General features: G+C 50.2%; 1 protein-coding gene across 1 annotated transcript; it reads left to right on the plus strand.

The window, feature by feature from the left end:
* Positions 1–988: 988 nt before the first annotated feature.
* On the plus strand, positions 989–4,803 carry FEZF2 (FEZ family zinc finger 2). The gene is made up of 5 exons (XM_036333834.1): positions 989–1,238; positions 1,606–2,487; positions 2,824–2,958; positions 3,158–3,290; positions 4,155–4,803. The coding sequence occupies exons 2-5, from the start codon at positions 1,663–1,665 to the stop codon at positions 4,412–4,414; spliced, it is 1,353 nt and encodes a 450-aa protein (XP_036189727.1). The 5' UTR covers positions 989–1,238; positions 1,606–1,662; the 3' UTR covers positions 4,415–4,803.
* The last annotated feature ends 16,493 nt before the right edge of the window (positions 4,804–21,296 follow it).

The following is a 21,296-nucleotide window of genomic DNA, read 5'->3' on the forward strand; positions in this document are numbered from 1 at the left end:
TCTCTTTATTTTAGAAAAACACAAAACCCGGTTCCACGCGGTGCTTTAGTGGCTAAAAGTGAAAGAGCTGCCTGGCAGAATGCAGCTCTATGAATCACTTCGGAAAATTGGTTCGACTGAATGGCCTTGGGAGGAAAAGCGTTTTAATAGGATCCAGGGGAGGTTCTGCTGTTTCAATCTGCTCCTTAAACAGGTGGAGATCGGACCTTCTCAATTATACAAACAGCAAGTACCCAGCAGCGGGGAGAGCTGCCCTCCGGATTCTCCCCGCACGCAGCCCTAAACCAACAGCAGAGCCGGGCTTTGCCGCCGACACCCGATCACAAATCAGCGATGCTGATCGATTAGGATCTCAAACAGTCCGCCAGCTGGCCGCGCAGCCTCCCGCAGCCGAAGGCAGGGGGCTGGCCAGGGAGGGGGAGGTGCCCCCGCCGGTCGCCCTGGTTCAGGCGACCTGGGCGCGCGGCCTTGCCCTTCCCGACGCTTCGGGGTCGTCCTTAGGCGGTGGGAGCTCGCTCCCGACCTCCGACGCCAGCCGAGGCCAGCTCGTTGTTTTTGCATAAATTAATATTTCCCCATTAACAAGTTCGCCCTCCAAACGCGGCGCTCGCGTCCATGCGCCACATCCTAATGAGGTAATTATCATTTGCGCGTGTTCGGGGCTGGCGCCGGCTCCGTGGGTAAATGGCAGTTTATTAGCGCGATGCCCAGCTCGGCTGCAGAGGGCGAAGGGAGACTTCGGCAACTAGATGGACACTCCGGGGCCCTCTGGGACGGCGAGACCAGGGCCCCCTGTCCTCCCCGCGTCCCCCAAACCTATAGGCCCCCAAAGTTGTGAATCACGCACGGAACTCTGCCTGGGTTTGGGCTCCCCCCCCCTTTTTTTTCCACCGGCAAAACCATCACGATTCCTCCCCCTCCCCCTCCCATCTCTCCCCTCCTTCCCGATTCGCGAACCGCTCGCACTTTCCCAAGGGGAGCGCGGGCGCCAGTTGCCTCCTTTTAAAGTTTGAGGGGCGGTGGCGGCGGCGGCGGCCGGCAAGCGCGGGGGACACAGGGGCCGCTGGCGGAGCCGCGCCGCCGCCCGAGTCATTCCACTTGAAGTGACTTCATGTGATGTCAGCTGAATGTAAAAGACAGTGATCTCACGCGGAGGGGAAGATGTTTGCCATCAAAATGTGACAGAGGAAACGCGCTGCATGGCTCGGAAGGCATCTCCGTGGCGGTGGGGGAAAGAGGTAAATGCCTGGTGGCTCTCCGGTCCCTGTAACTTTGCCCTTCACTGTCCAGCTCCCAGCACGCGTGCCGGAGGCCGGGGTCTCGGGACCAGCTCAGGGGGCTTCATTTGAGGCTCTTTTCTTTCTTTCTCCCTTTCTCTCTCTCTCTCTCTCTTTCCTAGTCCTTTGTAAACCCTCCCCTCTCCCCCTTTGAAAGTCCCGGGCAGGGCTGGTGGGTTCCTTGGCGCGCTGGATTGACGGGCGGTAATTTGGTACCCTTGGGTGCACTTTGTTCTGCCCCTGTTCATTTGAATGCAAATGGGTGACCTGGACCCGGCTAGGTGCTTATTAAACGGCGGTTTCCCTCCCTGCCCTTTCCGGAATGCAGACTTAGAGGAAAGAGGCTGCGCCCCGGCCCAGTCTGCACGGCTCGGCTCGGAGCGCCATGGCCAGCTCGGCTTCCCTGGAGACCATGGTGCCCCCGGCCTGTCCCCGAGCCGGAGCGTCACCGGCCACTTCCAAGACGCTGGCCTTCTCCATCGAGCGCATCATGGCTAAGACGTCGGAGCCCCGTGCGCCCTTTGAGCCCCGGCCGGGGGCCCTGGAGGCAGACAGCGGCCAGGGCAAGAAACTGCTCAACCTCTGCTCGCCGCTGCCCTGCATGATCCCCCTCCAGCCCCTGGGCTACGACATGCCGTCCAAGACGCTGCTCAGCTACTCCGAGCTCTGGAAAGGCAGCCTCCGGGCGGGTGGCGGCGGCGGGGGGGCTTCGGTGTGCGGCGCCAGCGGCTTGTGCAAAACCAACTGTGGCGTGTGCTGCAAGGCCGAGCTGGGCCTGGCGCCGTCCGCGCTGCCCGCGGGCAGGGTCATCAAGCCGCAGGTCATCAACCACGCGGTGGGGCTGCCGGCCAGCGGCTCGCTCTACTACTTCAACTACCTGGACTCGGCCGCCTACCCGCCATCTGAGCTTCTAGGCGGCCACCTCTTCCCATCCGGCCTCCTCAACGCAGCACAGGCCCCCGCCGCCCTGGCGGCGCACCCCAAGCTCTTTTTGCTGGAGAACGCCAAGTTGGCCGGCCTGGCCGCGGACAAGTTCCCCCACCCGGCGCCCTACGCCCATAAGGAGCGCCTGCCCGCGCCGCTGGAGCAGGTGCTGAAGGAGAACTCGGCCCTGACCGCCGAGCGCGGAGGCGTCAAGGGCCACGGCAAGCTGCCCGGTGCCTCCGCGGACGGGAAGCCGAAAAACTTCACCTGCGAGGTGTGCGGCAAGGTGAGGCCTGGGGTCCGTGGGGTCTGGGAGGTGTGAGCAGCGGCGGCTGCTTTCTTGGGGATGCCTGTCACTCCCCTTTCTCAAGTTTAGGAGCTCCCCAATAGCTGTCTACTTCAGTCTGGGGGCCTCAGTTTCCTGTTCTGTAAAATGGGGATGCCGTGGTCACTGGCCACACACAGCTGGCGAGAGCAGAGGGTTGGGAAGCCCTTGGCAGAATGAAAGGGGCTCTGGTTGGGGGGAGGGGTGTCGCTTGGGCCAGGTGAGCTGTGGCCTCCCTGGGCTGATGCGAGGCTGTCCCATGGACACACCACAAGGCCCCCTCGTGTCCTTCCATAGGTGTTTAACGCTCACTATAACCTCACCCGCCACATGCCGGTCCACACCGGAGCCAGACCGTTCGTGTGCAAAGTCTGCGGCAAAGGCTTCCGCCAGGCCAGCACGCTGTGCAGACACAAAATTATCCACACCCAGGTACGTGGCCCCGGGTCCAGCCTGGCCCGCGCGCAACACCCAGCGCCTGAGCGACGTCTTTGGGGAGAGGATGGCCAAGGGTTCCCCGTACCCCTCTCGGAGAGCCCGTGCCCCTCCAGGGGGCTCCTTCCAGGTACCCCCGAGGTGGTCTTTCCCTGCCCGGCATTCAACCTCACTGTGTGCGCGCCCCTCTCCGCAGGAAAAGCCTCATAAATGCAACCAGTGCGGCAAAGCTTTCAACCGCAGCTCCACGCTCAACACGCACATCCGCATCCACGCGGGCTACAAGCCCTTCGTCTGCGAATTCTGCGGCAAAGGCTTTCACCAGAAAGGTACCGTGCGGGGCGAAGCCCTCTATGCTTCTCACCTGGGTGTCGGCGGGTCGCGCTAGCGGAAAGGCAAAGAGATCCGGCGAGAGGGAGCGAGCGCCGCCGGCTCGCGCCGCCTTTCTTTGGAATCGGGTTGCGCAGGGTTGGGGTGGGAGCTCCGGGCGGGTAGTAGACCTCGCCGGAGCCTGGTCGGTGGCACGGAGACGCCGCATGTGGGAGCCGGGGCGTGAGGAAGGCAGGGGCAGAGGGGAAGAAGGTGGGAGAGAGTGTGTTGCCTTACAGAAAAAGGTTCCCTTTGTAGCCGGAACTCCCCTTTCTAATGAAAAAAAAAAAAAAAATCTAGGCAAAATCCACCACGTGGGAACGATTTAAGACTCGGGGAAACCGCTACTCTTCCCAGAACCCCAACCTCGGCGCTCCTCTTGATCTGCCAAAGCATGTCGGCTGTCCAGGCGGTAGCTGGGGGGCAAGAGGGGGTAAATCTTTTTAATGAGGGGGGGGGGATGAGGGCCAAAGCCTGGGTTCGAGAGAATTTCTTGGAGCGCAGTAGCAACCCACAGTTGGACCCCAGGTGTCTCTGGGGGCGCGAAAGTTTCCGGGCCGGCCCAGCCCAGCGGGGGGAACGCAGGGCGGGCCCCGGGGCCGGGGGTGGGGGGAGCGGGGCTGAGGCGGGGGCTGGGCCGTCCAGTCCTGTGAGCCGTGGGCTTGATGCTGACGAAGTTTGACAACTTCTTCACTGGGAGAGGTCGCGCCCGCTCAGCCCAGCGTCGCCGTCTGAGCGCGGCACCCGAGCCCACCCCGGGAGGCCCGGCTCCGCCCTCCCCTTGCCACCCCATCCCCGAACGTGGTTGTTGTCGGTCTTTGCAGGGAACTACAAGAACCACAAGCTGACCCACAGCGGCGAGAAGCAGTACAAGTGCACCATCTGCAACAAGGCCTTCCACCAGGTCTACAACCTGACCTTCCACATGCACACGCACAACGACAAGAAGCCCTTCACCTGCGCCACCTGCGGCAAGGGCTTCTGCAGGAACTTTGACCTCAAGAAGCACGTGCGCAAACTCCACGACAGCGCGGGCCCGGCCACCCCCTCCACCAAGGACCTGACGCGGACCGTGCAGAGCTGAGAGCTACGGCCTCGCCCTCCCTTCGACCCGACCCAACCCCCAGACAGATCACACCTATAAACTCATGTCTAAAATTAAGAGGGGAAAAACAAAACTATAGCAGAGAGGCTAAAGTCTATTTATCGAAACCAGCATATTTTTGGAAAGTTACACGTTTCCTCGATGACTGGCAGCAAGCAGCGTGGCTCCCACCTTTGTATATTCGGGAAACTTATTTAAACCCTGTGCGCCGAAACGTATTTAATGCCGGGCCTCGGCGGCTCCTCGGGCGGCGGGGGTGATGCCAGCCTGTGACTTGAACGCCGGGGAAGAGCAAGGCACCCTCCGCCGTCTTTCTACAGCCATGTAAATCCTCCTGTACATCCGAACACGGAATATATGCATATATGACTCAATAAACAGATCGTTGTGCGCGTTTTCTTTCCCGCCCCCTGTCCCCTCGCGGCGCGGCCAGCTCAGCAACGCCGAAGAATGAGAAGGAAATACGCGTTTCTAGCATTTCCCTGCCCAAATGCGACTTCCTCCGGGAGCTGGGACCACTGTGAGGCCAAACCGGTGTTCCTACTGCGCTTGCGCACTAAGACCCCCCCCCCCCGCGAACCCCCCACCCAAAGCTTGGGTGAAAAGGCCTCCACGCGATGAAATGTTTGTATTTGGTGACCGTTCCGACGCTTAGAATTCTGGGTGTTGCTTTATTTGGATGACTTTTTCTTAAAAGAGGGGTTCAAAGTGGCTGGATGTTGGGGAGCAAATTTGGGGTGCGTCCTCGAGCAAAGCGCCTCCTCGTGCGGGGTAAACAGTCGGGCACGAGCCCAGTCGGGGCGCTTCTGGGCTGGTCGCTTCTCTGGGCGACCTACTGGGGCAGCGGTCCCGCCCAGTCTCCCTGGAGGCGAGGCCTGAGGCCCAGGGTCCCTGCCCAGCCCGAGCTCCGGGGCTCCCTGGGCCGCGCGGCTGGTCCCGGCCGCGCTCCGCGTGCCGGGGGCGCTGCCGCGGGGGGCACCCCCTGAGCCGCCGCCGCCTCCCGCACGGATCCCCGCGCAGCAGCCCATTTCCTGAGTCGCTAGCGATCTCCTCTGCGCCGCCGAGCGCGCTGCTGAAATGATCTCACGCTTGCTTCCTAAGTAATGACCCAAATTAAGAGAGAAAACAGAGACCCTTCAAACAGCATTACATTAATCATCTAATCATTCCCAGGAGGGGGCCGGCCGCCGCGCCCCGTTTGATCCGAATCTGGATAATCAACGAGCTCGGATTACTGGCTGGGCGCGCCGACCCTCCTGCCCCGCCCCCCCCCCCCCCCCCCCCAGCATCTTAATATTCGCGGGCGATTCCGCCCGCGTCTCCTAGACAACGTCCCGGCGCGGGGAGGACGCGCGGCGCCGCCCGGCGTGCGCTTCCACCGTCCAGCCTGTCGTGCAAGAGCGAGGGCGGCGACGCTGCGCGGCTCCCGCGGCGGGTGGAGGCTCTTTGGAGGGAAAGAGAATTGATGAGGGAGGAGATCCCCAAGGAACTGTGAGCGCGATTTGTTGTCTGGCCATCCCGAGCCCGGCACACAGTAGGCGGTCAGTGCTCGTCTTGCAGCATTTCCGGGGCGCCTGCTCCTGCCAGGCCCTTCTTCCGAGTGTTCGCCACTCGCTATGGGGAGGACCATGCCCACGTTACGGACTGACTAGTGGAGGCAGAGATCCGCTAAATGACATGGTAGGGTTATGGGGACGAGGTGGGGCTGGGATTCGAATCCAGGCTACACGGGCATCTAAACGGCCTCCAGTCCTTGTCCTTGGAGGAGAAATCGTCAAGTGGGGACCCAAGGAAAGACGCTCCTGGCTGCTAGGTGGATGCTTCGCCCCGGTCGCCGCCAAAGGTGGGGTCCCGGCCGCCGGTGCAACCCGCAGACCCATTGCGCGGGGAAGAAGTGTCGGTTTTGTTTGCACAGAGGAAGGCGACAGCTTCCTCAGGCTGTCGCGGGGCTATTTTTAGTGCCTCCGATGCAGAAATAGGAACGTGTACATTAGAATTCCATTTCCTGAAAGGAGCGCGTCCTCCTTTCTCTATCCTCCCCCACCTCCCCAAGTCTGGGAAGATGCAGCCAGGGGAGGGGGAGGGAGGAGGAAGCGAGGAGGAATTTAAATGTTAGCTCGTTCTGGCTGCAGTTCGCTGAGGGGAGATTGGGACCCAGAGGGAGAGGCAGATTTAACTTCGAAATCTCGGTAGATGCCACAGCCCCCAGGAAACCCCGGGATGGGCAAGGACGGCTTGGCGGCCAAGGAAGTGGAAATACCGCCTTGCTTTTCCCAGACAGCTACCTCCAGGGCGGGTTTGGGGAGTCGGTGCCTACCCGGGTTCTCAGAATAGGTTTTATTAGCCCCGCCTTCTCCGCACAGCCCGCCCCCATTTCGGGGAGATCTTGGGTGCCCCTGACAGTGGTCTCCACCAAAATCCCTTCCTTCTTGCATTCCTGAAAGGATCCTTTGCAGATGTGCTTCTTGGAGAACGACCAATGGCCAGGACAAGCCCACATTCTTTCTAAGTAGTTCCAGAACTTTGGGCAAGAGGTAAACAGCACAAAATCTGCTGCAAAGGCACCCTCTTAGAGAACTGGGTTTAAAAGTTGGCCTGCGTGTGGAAATCGTGTTCAAGTGCTCCTTTAAGAAGAAAATATAAATGAAAAAATAGGTGGGATGCCCCCATCCGGGGAAATAACTTTCTAACCATCAAGTGAGAGAACTTTCTTTCAGAAATTCTTCTTTTCACAGGAGAAACACCGAAAGGGTCCCCAGCTCATAACCCTGGAGAGATGTGTTTCAGGTACAGTTCTGACGAGGGGTGAAGGGGGCCTGCTTGCCAACTAGACAGCAGATGAGATAAAAGCAGTGAGTGGGGCAGAAGGCCTCTCTCTCTCTCCGACTGCTCTTCTCTGCGGTGGCCGGGGCTCTGGGGCTAACCTGAGCGGAGCTTTGCTTACTCCAACCTCCTTGAGGTGGTTTCCTCCCAACCTGATTGTTACTTAACCTGTCAATCGCTCTCACCTGCGAAGGTGTTATTTCACATCTGGTGGTAATTGTGGGTAAACAGAATGATTCTGTATCTATAGGGCTTCGCTCTGCTTCCCACAGGTTTAAAGTCATCCCTCCCAAGCTTAAGATGCCCGTTTCCTTCAGATGTGGGGTGCAATCAAGGATTCCTCACCTGAAAAGTCCTACGAAGAGAAAGGGGACCTCTTGTCTGAATTACTGAATAGCTTTCACAGACAGTGCAGGTTCTGAAGGCAACACTCAGCGTTCTTAGTCACTATCTTAACGGGAGTCCTTCTTAGTTATTCACTGTGCATCGGAATTGATGGGTGACGGGCTCAGTGTTTCAGATTTCCCCCCTCTTCATATTAAACTGTTTGCATGACTTGTAGTTTGCAATGTCCGTAAACGACTTAAACAAGGTAGTCATCAGCTGCATATTAATATTCTAGCCTTGATTAAATTGAAGAGGCCACCCTTAAAAAATATTTGGGGGAAAAAATCAAATTGCGGGGGAGGGGGGATCCTGTCACAGACACAAAAAGACTCCAATTATCTTTTCCCCTACAAGATGTTTGTTCTGTCCATGACTGCTCACACTTCAGCGATCTTGCCAGCAAAACTCAAAAAAAAAAAAAAAACCCTCCCCTTGTTCCAAAGCCACAGCCTTGAACATAACAGATTGTACAGTCCTGTTGCCTTAGGCGGGTTAGAGGTTCCTCTCTGCAAAGGGCGACACAGAGAAGTTGCCAGCATCCAGACGTATTTGGGGGAGCACTGTGCTCCTTGCCTTGGCTGCAGAAGTGGGTCTGTAAGGTCCCCATTTTGCTGTTTGGCTCACAAGAGGATGGAGGGCTGCCTGAACCAGGCAACAAGGCATCCAGGTGTGCCGGTGCTGAATGGGCTGGGGGGGAAAGGGGAGGAGTGAGAGTGAGGAGTGGGGGGCTGCCAAAGAGGGGACAGGAGTCTTGAGAAAATGCTGGGAAATAAACAACCTCAAGGCAGCTGCGTTGCCCTTTTCCCTGCACTTCCCTCTCAACCGTCTGAGCAACCAGTTTGCTCCTAGAAACATGTTAATTGCCAACGGAGCTCATTAAGGCATGCACATGCAAAACACAGCAAGAAAGATTAAATGGACAAAAGCGCAATAATGAACTGTCAACAATCGGGCCCATCTACGAGACCAGGATCACTCAAGAATGAGGCATTTAGAGGCAACAAAGGATTGTCTGGGACAGGAAGAAAAGACGACCTAGACTTTTGTTTAGTCAACACAATTGATTACAAATGAGAGATTAACAGGATAGCTTCAGATTTTTTTTAAAAGAGGCAGAAAAGAAAAGTCCAATTAAGTCCACCGAATGTTAACTACATTGCGTTCCATGCCTAGCCCCAAAGAAATTCTCATTAAACCATCCCTGGCGATCCCTTTTGGAAAGTAATTTGTCTCCCTGATGGAGCAGAGAAAGAGAGTCGTGTAAAAGAAAGCGTTAGTTCTTGGCACAATGAGCTTAGGAGACACACTAGAAAGAGCCAAAGGGGGAGTTAATGAGCATCTGACAAACTGCTTGGATTCAGGCCTAGAGAACAGCGATGAAAAGATGAAATTGGCCAACAACTATTCTTTATATCAAACATAAAAAGGCCAATCTGAAATGGGGCTGCTCAAAACTGGTTGAAAGTACATCGCCCAAGAAAAGGGAGCCCTGGCCGGGCTCCGCGGTGGACACTGGACAGACAGAGGCAGAGCTCAGCAGGCCACCAGCTAGGAAACGGGCAAAAAGGCGGGCTCTCCACCACTGAGCAAGCGAACTCAGCCACCGGCCCTTTGGGAGGGGCTGATTTGAAGCTGTTGGTGTCCCTACCCCATACACTGGTTGTTTCTTTCACGAGTGAAAAATGTATCAGGCCAGCCTTTGAGGGTTCCCTAAAAGTTCTGGTAATCTGGTCATTCACCAAACTATTCCTCTCTTCTAGAGTCATAGCCCCCACCCCCAGGGGTACCATATCCACCAGTTCACATTCAGTTCTCCTCTCCCTCTTGGTGACCATTGAAAACCCTCCCCCCAGGTGACTGTCTTCCCAATTCTGCCTGGAGCAGAGGGGGCAAGGAAATGAAGGCTGATACAGGTCACAGAGTAGTTAAATTATTTCTGGGGGTTGTTCATCTGGCTTTCAGGGACCACCTCATCTTAATGTTTCCTTTTTTGAACACAGTAGACCAAGGGTATGGATCTGAGACAAGCAGTACATCTTAATCAATCCTAAACGTCCAGGCATCCACAGCAGAAGCGTTTGGGGGTTATTTTACAAAGTCCGGTACAGCCAGGTAGACAGAATCTAGTGGTGTGCTGGGGTTTTCAGCTGAGTCCATCAGCTAAGGAACCAGAACAAATTCTGTGGTTTCTTAATGCCTTATTTATTCCATTTGCTGTGGGATTGGTGCCATCTCAGATACTAGAGTGCAGCATTTAAATCTTGATTCTAGGTTTTGTATCTTCCTCTCAAATCCTTGGTAACAACTATCACATTTCTGAGGGCTTGGCTTGCACTTCAGGCTGTGCTCATGCTTCGTGGAAAAAATACATTGGTGTCTAGAACTAAAGAATGAGGAAGAAGAAATATACCAATTCAAAATAAAAACAGTCATCGAAGAGTAAAGACTAGTTCTGGTTTTCAAAGCACAGAGGTGTTATAAAATCTAGCAAGGTACATTTTAGGAATGAGACTTTTCTATTGCAGCTAGACTACAGGCTGCTATAACCAGTTATTCACCAAAGCATTCTGTCAAGGCCACGGACTGATACACCATCATTGTTTCTCTCCTTTCAAGGAAGTTTTGTAGTTTTAGGTTATATTTAGAGCTCTTTTTCCTCAAAGAGTTTCACTGTCTTCATTTTACCCTTAAAAGTGGGTGGGGGTGAATTGTGTAGGAAAGAAAAAATATCGATAGGAAGAAAGTAGAGTAAGTGGTAAGGAGCCTGATGTCTGACTGAGTTCAAGTTCAAATCCTAGTTCAGCCACTTATCAGGAAAAACAACTTGGTGTCTGTTTCCTCATCAGCAAAACGGGAATACTGAGTACCTGTCTCATAGGGTTGCTTTGAGTTACATGTATTAAATGAGTTAATACATATAATTAGAACTTAGAACAGCACCTGACACATGCATAGTAAACATTCCAGAAGTTAGCAGTTATTATTAGAAAAACTTTAATGTAGCACTTTATAAAGAAACTTCACCTGTGTTATCTTGCTGCCTTTTCATTACATATTAATATGTAGGTTTTCTTAGCCCCATTTTATTTATTTATTTATTTTTAATTTATTTTTTTAATTGCTTAAAGTATTACAAAGGGTATTACATATGTGTCTTTTTTTTCCCCCGCCCTTGACTATCCCCTGGCCTCCCCCACCCCCCAGCGTCCCATGTCCATTGGTTATGCATATATGCATGCATACAATTCCTTCAGTTGATCTCTTGTACCCCTCCCTCCTGTCCCCCAACTTTCCCCGGCCTTCCCGCTGCAGTTTGACAATCTGTTTGAGGCAGCTCTGCCTCTGTATCTATTACTGTTCAAAAGTTTATAATGGTCTCTATTATCCATGAATGAGTGAGATCATGTGGTATTTTTCCTTCATTAACTGGCTTATTTCACTTAGCATAATGCTCTCCAGATCCTTAGCCCCATTTTAAAGAGGAACAGACTGAGCTGCTGAAGATGGTACTGGGGACTCACACTCAAATGATTCAGATCGTCTGTGGGGCCACGGCTCTAACAGGAATGCGCATACGGGTCGCTTAAAATGCACCTGAATCCCATTTACTGAGAAGCCGAGTCAATAGCTCAGATCTCGGGCCCAGAAATCTGCATTTTTAACCAGAAGCTGTTGGTTCCCCAGACTGTACTTTGAGAAACACCGATTAGCATCTGTGTTCTTTCTACCTCACCATGATGCTGCCTTCGAAAGTTAAAATAACACCATGAGCTCCTTATAAATTAATTAGTACATTTGATCATTCAACAAATAGGATGTGAACACCTCTAATTGTCCGACACTGTGCTGGGTGCTGGCGTTACAAGGAAGAGAAGGGCACAGCCTCTGCCTTTGAGTGTATAGTTTTGTGCGGGAGGAAAATCACACAACAAATACCCCACATGAATCGTGGTTATGAAGATGAAATTGGGCATCCGATCAGTCTGGGTTGGGGTGTGTAGTGGACATCTGTTCTTTTTGTCTGCTGATCATCATTCTCCCGTCTGGTAACAACATCTAAATTCTAACGTTTCCTCTGGAGATGTCACCCCTCCCCCACTCTCAGTCCATATGGTTAAGGTGGGGGCTATTCCCTGCCTCCACGGTGAGCATGTGACCCAGGCCTGGCCAATCAGAGCACGGCATCTTCCCGGACTGGGCACCTGACCCAAATGGGGTCAATAAAAGTCGTACCCTGGGCTTAGGCCGGAGCAGAAGCCTTGCCCCTGGGGCGCATGAGCCGTTTGGATGTTAGCACGAGGATCGAGGATCGGTGTAGGCCTGTGTGTTACCATGTTAGGGAAGACCTTCCTGAACTGGTGTTAGAGGTGGAGAGGGAGCGGAGATGAGAACTCGCCCTAAAGACCTCCCTGGCCCTGTGGGGCGTGAAGCCCGAGGCGCACGTGGACTGACTTCATAGCTGTTTGCTCTACATGGAGTCTCTGCTCTCACCCTAAGACTCCTGACCGATACTGGCAGGAGAAAGGAAGGTCTGAGATGCTTCTCTGGAGGAAGTGATGCCCGAGTTGACTCTTCAAAAAGCAGACGGTGTTTGCTGTGGAGAAACGGAGGGAGAGCCCTCAAGCAGCCCAGGTGAAAGCCCGGAGGTGGGAGAAGGACGGTGAGTGGATGCAGCTTTGTGGGGTTTGATATGGCCGGCTGGTTTGATATCGATAGGTGTGACCTGAAGCCTCGTGCTACTCCTGAGCAGCTGTGGGGCTCTGGGCTAGAGGCTTGCCTTCTCTAAGCCTCAGCTTTCTCTGCAGAAAGAGTACAAAAATATCATCTGCCGCTCGGAGCTGTTAGGGTTCAATGTAATGAGGCAAGTCGAACACCTGATCCATTGCAGGCATTCGGGTAGATGATTGCAATTATCACCGGGAGATGCGGCACCTGGAGAGGGAGTGAAGGACTTACATCCTATAAGGTCCAGTGGAGTGGTCTGCTGGAGCTAGAGATGTCTTAGGGAGTAGATCAGTGCCCTGGTGTCCAATCAGTATCTGTCCAGCTACTGAAGCCTACCTATTTCTGGGTGAAGCAGGAGATGTAGGTGGATACTGTAGGCTTCGGAGTCGCATAGACCAGCTGATTTCAACACTCCCCAGCTGTGTGACCAGGGGCCCTTCCTCTCAACATTCTGAGACCCAGTTGCTTCATATTTTAAATTTTTAACAGAGTTGTTACAAGGATTTGAATTTGGTAATATGTGCAAAGTGTCTGTCACATAATAAGTGTTTAGTAAATTATGGCTATTTATTCTTACTAATTACTGCTATTACAGTGGTTACCATTCAAATAATTTTCAAATCCTTGGTCAGCAGAGCAAGTAGGACTCATTATTCTTTAGTAAATAACGCGTTGTAAGTGGTATGAGGGCAGGGACTGTCTTGGCTTTGTTCACTGTTGTGTGTCCAATGCTTAGCACATAGTAGGCACACTGAAATGAAGAATAGAGATCACTTCTCCTCCCATGGGCAAAAGGTTACCCTGCTCAGTCTTCTGAGTAGCCACATGCTCTCCCATCTGTAGCAATTCAGTCATAAAACAAATGTTTATTGAAAGCCTGCTGTGTACCAGGTACTGAGGTGGAGATATCACTGAGCAAGACAGACTTTGACCTTGTAGTTTTACATCTTAATGATGGGAGACAGGTGCTTCACAACCCATTAAAAAATGAAATTCAACCGAGTAAATGTGAAGACCTCTTTGGCTTTATTAAGTGATTCATGAATTGGAAAGCATCTCATCCAGCAACTAGAAGGGGCAACTAGGGGTTGTACAAAATGGAAGATTTTTATAGAAAGAAGGGTGGGGCATGGAGCTATTAACCAAAGAAAGGATTATTTTTAGACCAAAACAATGTCTTTTGAGGGAGGAGACCCTTGAGGGTTTGGTTTTTTGTCCCCCTTCTCCCTCCCCCCCCTTCCCCCATGCAGATCACGTCTTCTTTCTGTGGAGATGGTAAGGGAAATAGAGAGGGCCCATGTGACAGAGAGCCTTACTAGTGCTTGACCAGAAAATTCCAGACTGGTTGATTAATATATTTCTAGGAAAGGTTGAAACAGCAATCAGGTCAGCTATTAAATGTAGGTTTGGTGTCATTGGCTAAATCATCATGCTAAAGCACACGTTTTGCCATTTGGGGGCTGCGGTTTTCTCTTTAACAAAGCCAAGAAACAGGAATTAATTTCAGATATGGTAAACACCAGGAAGGAAATAAGAGAGTGACCTTATAGAACATATGTGGGAAAGGCTGCTTGAAATAGGTGGTCAATATGAGTGTTCGTGCAATTAAAGTCCCTGTTGCACCCAGGAACTAAGAAATACAACTCAAATTAGCCCGTAGGATTAATCCGCTTGAACTTCATCAAAAAGCTTCTCCTCACAGCTCCAAATTACCCATTGGTTGGCCCAGCTCAAATCTTCCTGGGACTCAGAAAAGGGGTTGTTTTCTAAGGTATGCTCAGAAAACAAAGGCTACCACTGGGCAGGGGCTACTCTAGGCCATTGACCCACATACCATTTTCCCACTGGTAATTGATCAAAGTAAAAAAATTTATAGAAAGAGATACTGCTGCCATGTTTTTAAAGCATGTGTTTCCCAGCCAAGTCTCCAGATGGAATCACCGAAGCAACACATCCTTGACTTAAATGTGACTGTTTAACAGTTATATTCGGTAGGCCATATTTTTCCACAGGGAGGTGGTTGCTTGTCTTAGGAACTTGAGACTCTTAACTTTTGGGTAAGAGCTTTCCAGGATGCCACTCTGTCTCTCACGCTTCCTGAAGTCACAGAAGTCAGAGACCTAGCTGTGGTGTCGCAGGAGGGGAATAATAGAGTGAACTATGGTGCAGCTCATAGAATCATCAGGTTTGTTGGAAGTCTTAGTGCCAATGACTGTCCCTAATGAACGATTCATAAGCTTGAGGTTGGCTCCGTTGTTTGTTTCTGCTTGACCATCATCCACTTCCCTTCTTCTGGTTCTGAGCATTCTGATTTTGCTTTGAGGGAGCTGCCCTTCTCCACTGAGCACAGACACTGGACTTGTGAAGAAGGCCTCCCATGACATGTCCACTGGCTGCGGGGCATAAGCTGGGATACACAGATGCTTTCTTTGGAGTTTGGCCCTTGAGCAGAGGGATAGGACTACACATAACAGATGCTCATTCATTCTAAGGAGACAGTAGCTCATCCTGTTGCTTACACATCCTGAGCTACCCCAATCCCTGCCCTTCCACAGCTGGTATTACACCTTCCCTTTGTTCTGTTATCTCCCCCGTAGCATTCCAGTGAGTTAATTTCCCACAGAAATTGGACAGAGTTGTTTTCTGTGGCTTCCAACCAAAGATGTTGACCAGTACAGTAATCTTCCAACCCATGACCTGCCTTCTCCTTATGGTCCTTGGAAACAACATCTGAAAGTCAAGATTGGAGTTTCCTGCCCAGCATTTTTATTGTCCACCAGGGCAACAAAACTATCTTGTACAGTCCCTTCTTCTAGTTCTGAGACTCTTTCAAGTTGACATGGACTACTTTGCTACATGAAAACATTTTGGAGGAAGGAAACCATATAACCCTACCCACACCTCACATTTACATTCTGAATAAAAAGGTCTTCAGGTTGAGTTAGGGCTAAGGCAAGCAACTCAGACAAGAGGGAAGTTAAAAACAATGATGATGAGATTTAGGGTTTTTTTGTTTTGTTTTGCTTTGCTTAGGAAGAGCTCTGGCTAGGGGTGGAGAAGGAATGGGGATATGTTTGTCGAAGGTACAAACTTCCAGGTAGAAGATGAATAAGCTCTAGGGAGCCAATACACAGTGTTGTGAATATAGTTGACAAGACTGTATCTTATACTTGAAAGTTGCTAAAAAAAAGTTTATCTTAAATGTTCTCCCCACAAAAAAGAAATGGTAATTATGTGATATGATGAAGGTATCAGCTAATGCTACCATGGTAACCATATTGCAATATATGTTATCAAATCAACAGGTTGTGTACCTTAAACTTACACAATATATAAAATCTATTTTAATAAAGCTGCAAAAAATAACAACAAAAAATAACTGCCCCCAAAAGAAAAAAAGTTTTCAGGAGATACAGTGGTTATTCTTCCCAGCACTTCCTGGTGCAGGAACAACGTGTTAAGTGTCGTCTGCTGAAAAGGACAACACACATCGCAACATAGATTTTCAGAAGAGAATTGGCTGAGGTCAAGCAGGGAGAGGCAAGGAGGCCGGCGTTCATTCTGGGGGTCTGAGCCTAGAAGTCTGTGCTTTGTTTATTGAAGAGCACAGATCCTAAAATCTGGTGCACATTTGGAGTAAGAAGCAGTATTGATTTACTCGTATTATTTGTCCCCGTTCAAAATGAATGATTATAAATTAACCACAAACCTATATATTCAAACAAGGTAGTCAATATAAATAGAAAAGCAATAGGAGAAAAATATGCCAGCTACAAGGATGGCTGAGAGGGAGGACTGGCTTGGACACACACCGAGTTTCCTGGTAGCTAACCCAAAAAGGGAAAGACAGTGGGTTCTATGATACTGATACTCTTCGAAAGACACCAGAAAACAAGTAGAATAGCTTCCTTGGTCAGATTTTCTTATAGATTTCCTTTCAAGTCACCTCTTCAATCTTGACTATTAAGAAGTATGTACTCATAAGCCTGCATATTGATCATGTTCTTATAAGTTAGCACCTCGAAGGTGCAGCCAACTTCAGTCATGGCACAAGAGTTCTTGGAGAAAGAAATGGAGAAGCCCAGGCTCTGACTATTGTGGCAATTCATGAAAACGTAGGGCTTTTAGTAAAACTGCCTCCTGGATGGAATGTTCTCATGCATTGTACATCCGCAGTAAAATCCGCAGGTTTTCTCTGGGGATGAAGGCGGAGTTGGATGTCTTGAGTGAGCCAGAGTAAACGTGGGATATACACTGTAGGTCTAAGATTAATTTGAACAAGATGCACAGGGTCTCCATGGTTTTCTTTCAAATCTATAAAATTGACAAAACCATTGTCTCCTGCAAAGGAATATTGTGATAGAAAAAGAATGTCCTGGTGTTTGCAATTGCATCCTCGAGGGTGCTTCATAGAACTCACAAGTGGCTGCTCACAGCTTATGGTACTCATCACTTCACTTCTGGTTAAATCATGGGAAATCAATCGCTTTAAGTCAATGTTATACATTCCATCTTCTGGGAAAAGCAATGCCAGTGTCTGCTCTCAAGAGAAAGGAGGTTTTAATTTCCCCATGAGTTGTGTTTTTTTTTGGGGGGGGGGGGGCAGAGGGAGGGAGGTGGGGTTGTTTTTTTTTGTTTTGTTTTTTAAAGACAGCTGATTTGCTTTCTGGTTTCACCTTTCCTATTGCTGTTTCCTTTACGCGGCCCATGGCGTGGTCTCCTTCCTCCTCCACCTAATTCTTCTTGTGCCTGCCTCCTTCTCCTCCTCAGAGTACAGTTTACTTTGGAAAGTTATTTCTTGGAAAAGGAGTTAAATTATCCAGACTAACTAGCCACCTCAGGTGGGTTTGGCCTACAAACTCTATCCTTGGAAAGGGCCTTGATCCCCACTCCCCCACTCCTTACTCTAGATGGTCTCCCTCTGTTCTCCCGCTCACCCCACATTTCCTTCCTTCTTTTCCTTCCTAGTACTTTTCACAAGTCACTGTTCACTTGTTCCTTTCTTGTTTGCTCCACAAGTACACTGGCAGGACCAGAATGTGGGGTCACGTTGTCACCAGTGTGTGTCCAGTGCCCAGCTCCGTGCCTGGCATGTAGTGGGTGCTCATCTAGATATGAGTGAAGTTATGTACCTTTTCCTCAAAAAACCACATGTTGGGCCCTGGCCCGTGTGGCTCAGTTGGTTGGAGCATTGTCCCATGTACCGAAGGATCTCAGGTTTCATTCCCTGTCAGGATACCTACCTGGTCGGGATATGTACAGAAGGCAACAGATGGATGTTTCTCTCTCTCTCTCTCTCTCTCTCTCCCTCTCCCTGCTCTGTCCAAAAAACAAACAAACAAACACAAATCAAGTGTTGAAAATGTCACCTAGATTTCAAAGTGTAACTCTCTCTGGTTCTATGCGCTCACTCAAACCGGGGAGCAGAAACTCAAACCCACAGAATGTATATTCTATCAGGAGGACAGGTGTGCGGCACTTACCATGCACAGGGAACTTTATGAACACTTTTTAATTCTCTCAAACCTGCAAGGCACATGTCATTTCATTTGGAGAAAAAGGCTCCTAAAGGCTCTAGCTTGGCCCAGCTGTTACCGGCTGAGTAGGCATTTGAGGTTGGATCTGACTTCCCAGGATGTCCTCTCCCCTTCGGGACACAGATAAACCAGGCACCCTCAGAGCTCAGGTAAACACTGCCTCCTTCCTCCAAAGTTCCAGGTGAGTTCTCGTTCCTCCAACCTCTTACAGCTTTTTAAAAATATATATTTTCTTTTATTGATTTCAGAGAGGAAGGAAGAGGGAGAGAGAGATAGAAACATCAATCATGAGAGAGAATCATTGATTGGCTGCCTCCTGCACGCTCCCTACTGGGGATAGAGCCTGCAACCTGGGCATGTGCCCTGACTGAATAGAACTGAACTCCTGGTTCATAGGTCGATCAATGCTCAACCACGGAGCCACGCCAGGCCGGGCACCTCGCACCGCTTTCCCTCTCTAGCTCTCCTATGATGTCGTGTTTTTCTATCCTGGGTCACCGGTTTCTTATTCACATCCCTTTACCAGGTGACTCCTGCAGCCTGGGCTGGTTCCAGCCAATGCCAGGGTCTCATCCTGTCACTCACTCACCTCTTCCTGCTTTGGGGACCAGCTGTGCCAGTTTCGTTCTGTCCTTGCAACAGGCCACATCCTTTGATCTCTTGTGCCCTTGAACATGTAGTTCCCTTTTCCCCCCAGGGTTACATTTTGCTCGCATCTTTAAGACCAACCTATGATATTTCCTCCTTGGAGAAGTCTCCTTAATGCCATGACACGAGAGGCATAAGCTCCTGGGTCCTTGATTTAGTTTTCAGCATCATCCCAACTAGAATTATTTTTGTGAGCAGGTTTACTTGCTTTTCTTTCTTTCCCACGTAGACATACGCTCCATGAGGCAGGAACCATGTCTGTCATGTTCATTAGTCCGTCCTCAGCACCCAAGTGTATAGCTTTGCCCACAGTAGGTACTCAACACACGTTTGTTGAAAAACACTGGATTGTGTCACTCTTCTCCTCAAAGCCCTCTAACGCTTTACCATCTACCACTTAGAGTAAAAGCCTTACTGTGACTTACAAGGCCTCCACCCCACCCCTTGAATTGGCAGCTCTGAACTCGTCTACCTTCTTCCCCTCACTCTCTACTCCAGCTACACAGGCCTTCTTGGTGTCCCCACACATGCCAGGCAAGTTCCTGCCTCAGGACCTTGGCATTTACTATACCTTCCTCTGGAACCATTTTCTCCATCATCCCGTTCTTCCTTCAGATCTTTGCTCAGGTCTTGTTCTCTAAGGGAGGCCTTCCCCTACCCATCTATTTGAAATGTGGAGCTTCCCCTTACACACACACACACACACACACACACACACACACACACATTCACACACTCATGCAGACACTCACTCCCACCTATTCCCTCTCCCCTTCTCTGCTTTATTCATTGTCTCTCTTCCCCTACTAGAATGTAAGTGCCACTAGGCAGGTGTCTTTATATGTTTCCTCACTGCTGCATTCCTCAGATCCCAGAACAGCACCTAGCACACAGTAGGTGTTCAGTAACTATGGCACAGGTGACGATCTTTCCCCTGCTGGCTTGGCCCATTGTTCTTCATTGCCCTCAGAGCCGGCAAGCCTCCACTGAATATTGCTTCAAAGAATGGATGCATCTGTTACTAGGTGCTAAACATGGTCCCTGCAACAGTAAGCCAGACACATTTGAAGAAACTGCCAATCTTCAGCAAACATCTGCAAGACCTTCAGAAAAATAATACTGAAATAACATTGCAAAGCCTTAGCTTTTTGCTTTCTGCTCTCATTGGTGAGTGTAGCTAATCATTAATGGAAGAAAATGATGCTTTTTCTTGCATCTGTTTTTCCCTCTCACTGCTGACGTCTCTCATAGTTTCCCCTCTGCAAACCCGGCTGCTTTTCACTGTAGACCTTCCCAAGGTGAGGAGTGGCTTCTAAAGGTGAGGCAGCTAAGCAACACTGGGGGCGTATAACCGTGGTTTAGCTCCATGATTAAGAGAGAGACAGAAAGAGTTGGAGAGGTTGGATGCATAAAGCGTTTTCCACCTGATTCACCCACAGCTAAGCGCTGCCCTTCAAGGGTGACCTCAATGAGCTTGGCTTTTTAGTATCTGCAGGTCACAGCGTGGGGAGGTGCCCCCTTCCCGCCAGCTGGGCTGTGTGAGTCACCATATTGGAGCTGAGTTTTCTGTTTTGGTTTAAGAAACAGCCCCTCCTCTTCGTGTAGAAGCCTTTTCCCTTTGGCCTGGATTGCAGGACACCCACCGTGGCCACCCGCTGAGTTCTTCCTCTGGTAGGCAATCTCTCTCTGTTCTGGTGCTTGGAGAGGTTCTTCCAGAGGCAGCTGACCAGCCTCCACGTCACCTGCCCGGCCGAGTCCCCCCTCTCGGCCGCCTCATTCACACACTTCTTGAGCACAGGGAGAGGAGGCCTCCCCAAGTTCACCCAGCAAAGTAGGATGAACACAGGGTGCTCTCTCGGTTCCCTGGCGTTAGAGGTTTGGTCTGCTCACTTTTATGTGACCTCGCTGTGCTTCACCCCTCACTCCTCTTCTGAGATACTCGAGGAAGATAAAATGTCTTATTTCCACTTTTTAGATAATTTAGGCAAAAATATTTGCAGAATCTGTATTTCTCTAATCACCCTGATTTAAAAAAAAAACACACAAAACAACAATTACATGTCATTACAATTTAAAAGCATCTGAGGGAGGCCTAATTAGAGAGTTTTTCTTTAGCTTATTTTATCAAGTATGAAAAGCCACAATTTTTTTAAGGACTAAAAAGCCATGAGTTTCTATAAAAACTCACCTTTTGTTCGTCACAAATGCCCTTGAAGCCAAATAATTTGTAAATCCTGTCCCCGAATTTGCTTCTGTGCTGCAGTACTTACATGGATCGATTTTCAGAAGTTGTAGGAGAGAAAATAAATTCTGTCTCCAAATGATGTTTATAATCTCAAATCTAAATTAAAACATGTCGATTCCACAGCAATAGTCACTATGGAAATAGAAACATATAGGCCTGGATTCTAAATCAAGAGAGTGTTTAGCTGGGTGGTATATATTTTCCATCATGTTTTTGAAAAATCTGTTACAGTGTATGCATTTTCAAAGGCTTGGATTCGATAAGCTTCTAAGAAGTAGTACATGTGTGGGTCAGATTAGAACTAAATGTACTTTGTATATTTTTCAAATGTAGCTTGTAATTTTTGGCCCCTTTATTAATGAAAATCCTGTTGAATTTTTAGACTTATTTTATGAGATTAAAAAAAATAAATAAAAAACATATAGGAAATAAATCCATGGAAACGTCAGCAGCAGGCAGATATGCCTACACATTATCTCCATTCAAATTCTTCTAA

Source organism: Myotis myotis, unplaced genomic scaffold (assembly GCF_014108235.1).
Source record: "Myotis myotis isolate mMyoMyo1 unplaced genomic scaffold, mMyoMyo1.p scaffold_m19_p_13, whole genome shotgun sequence".
NCBI lineage: Eukaryota > Metazoa > Chordata > Mammalia > Chiroptera > Vespertilionidae > Myotis > Myotis myotis.

Bases quoted from the DNA above. Each gene is read 5' to 3' on its own strand.
- FEZF2 (XM_036333834.1), top strand. From the start codon at position 1,663: ATGGCCAGCTCGGCTTCCCTGGAGACCATGGTGCCCCCGGCCTGTCCC. The intron at 2,959-3,157 runs GTACGTGGCCCC...CCCTCTCCGCAG, and splicing joins ACAAAATTATCCACACCCAG to GAAAAGCCTCATAAATGCAA. The intron at 3,291-4,154 runs GTACCGTGCGGG...CGGTCTTTGCAG, and splicing joins CAAAGGCTTTCACCAGAAAG to GGAACTACAAGAACCACAAG.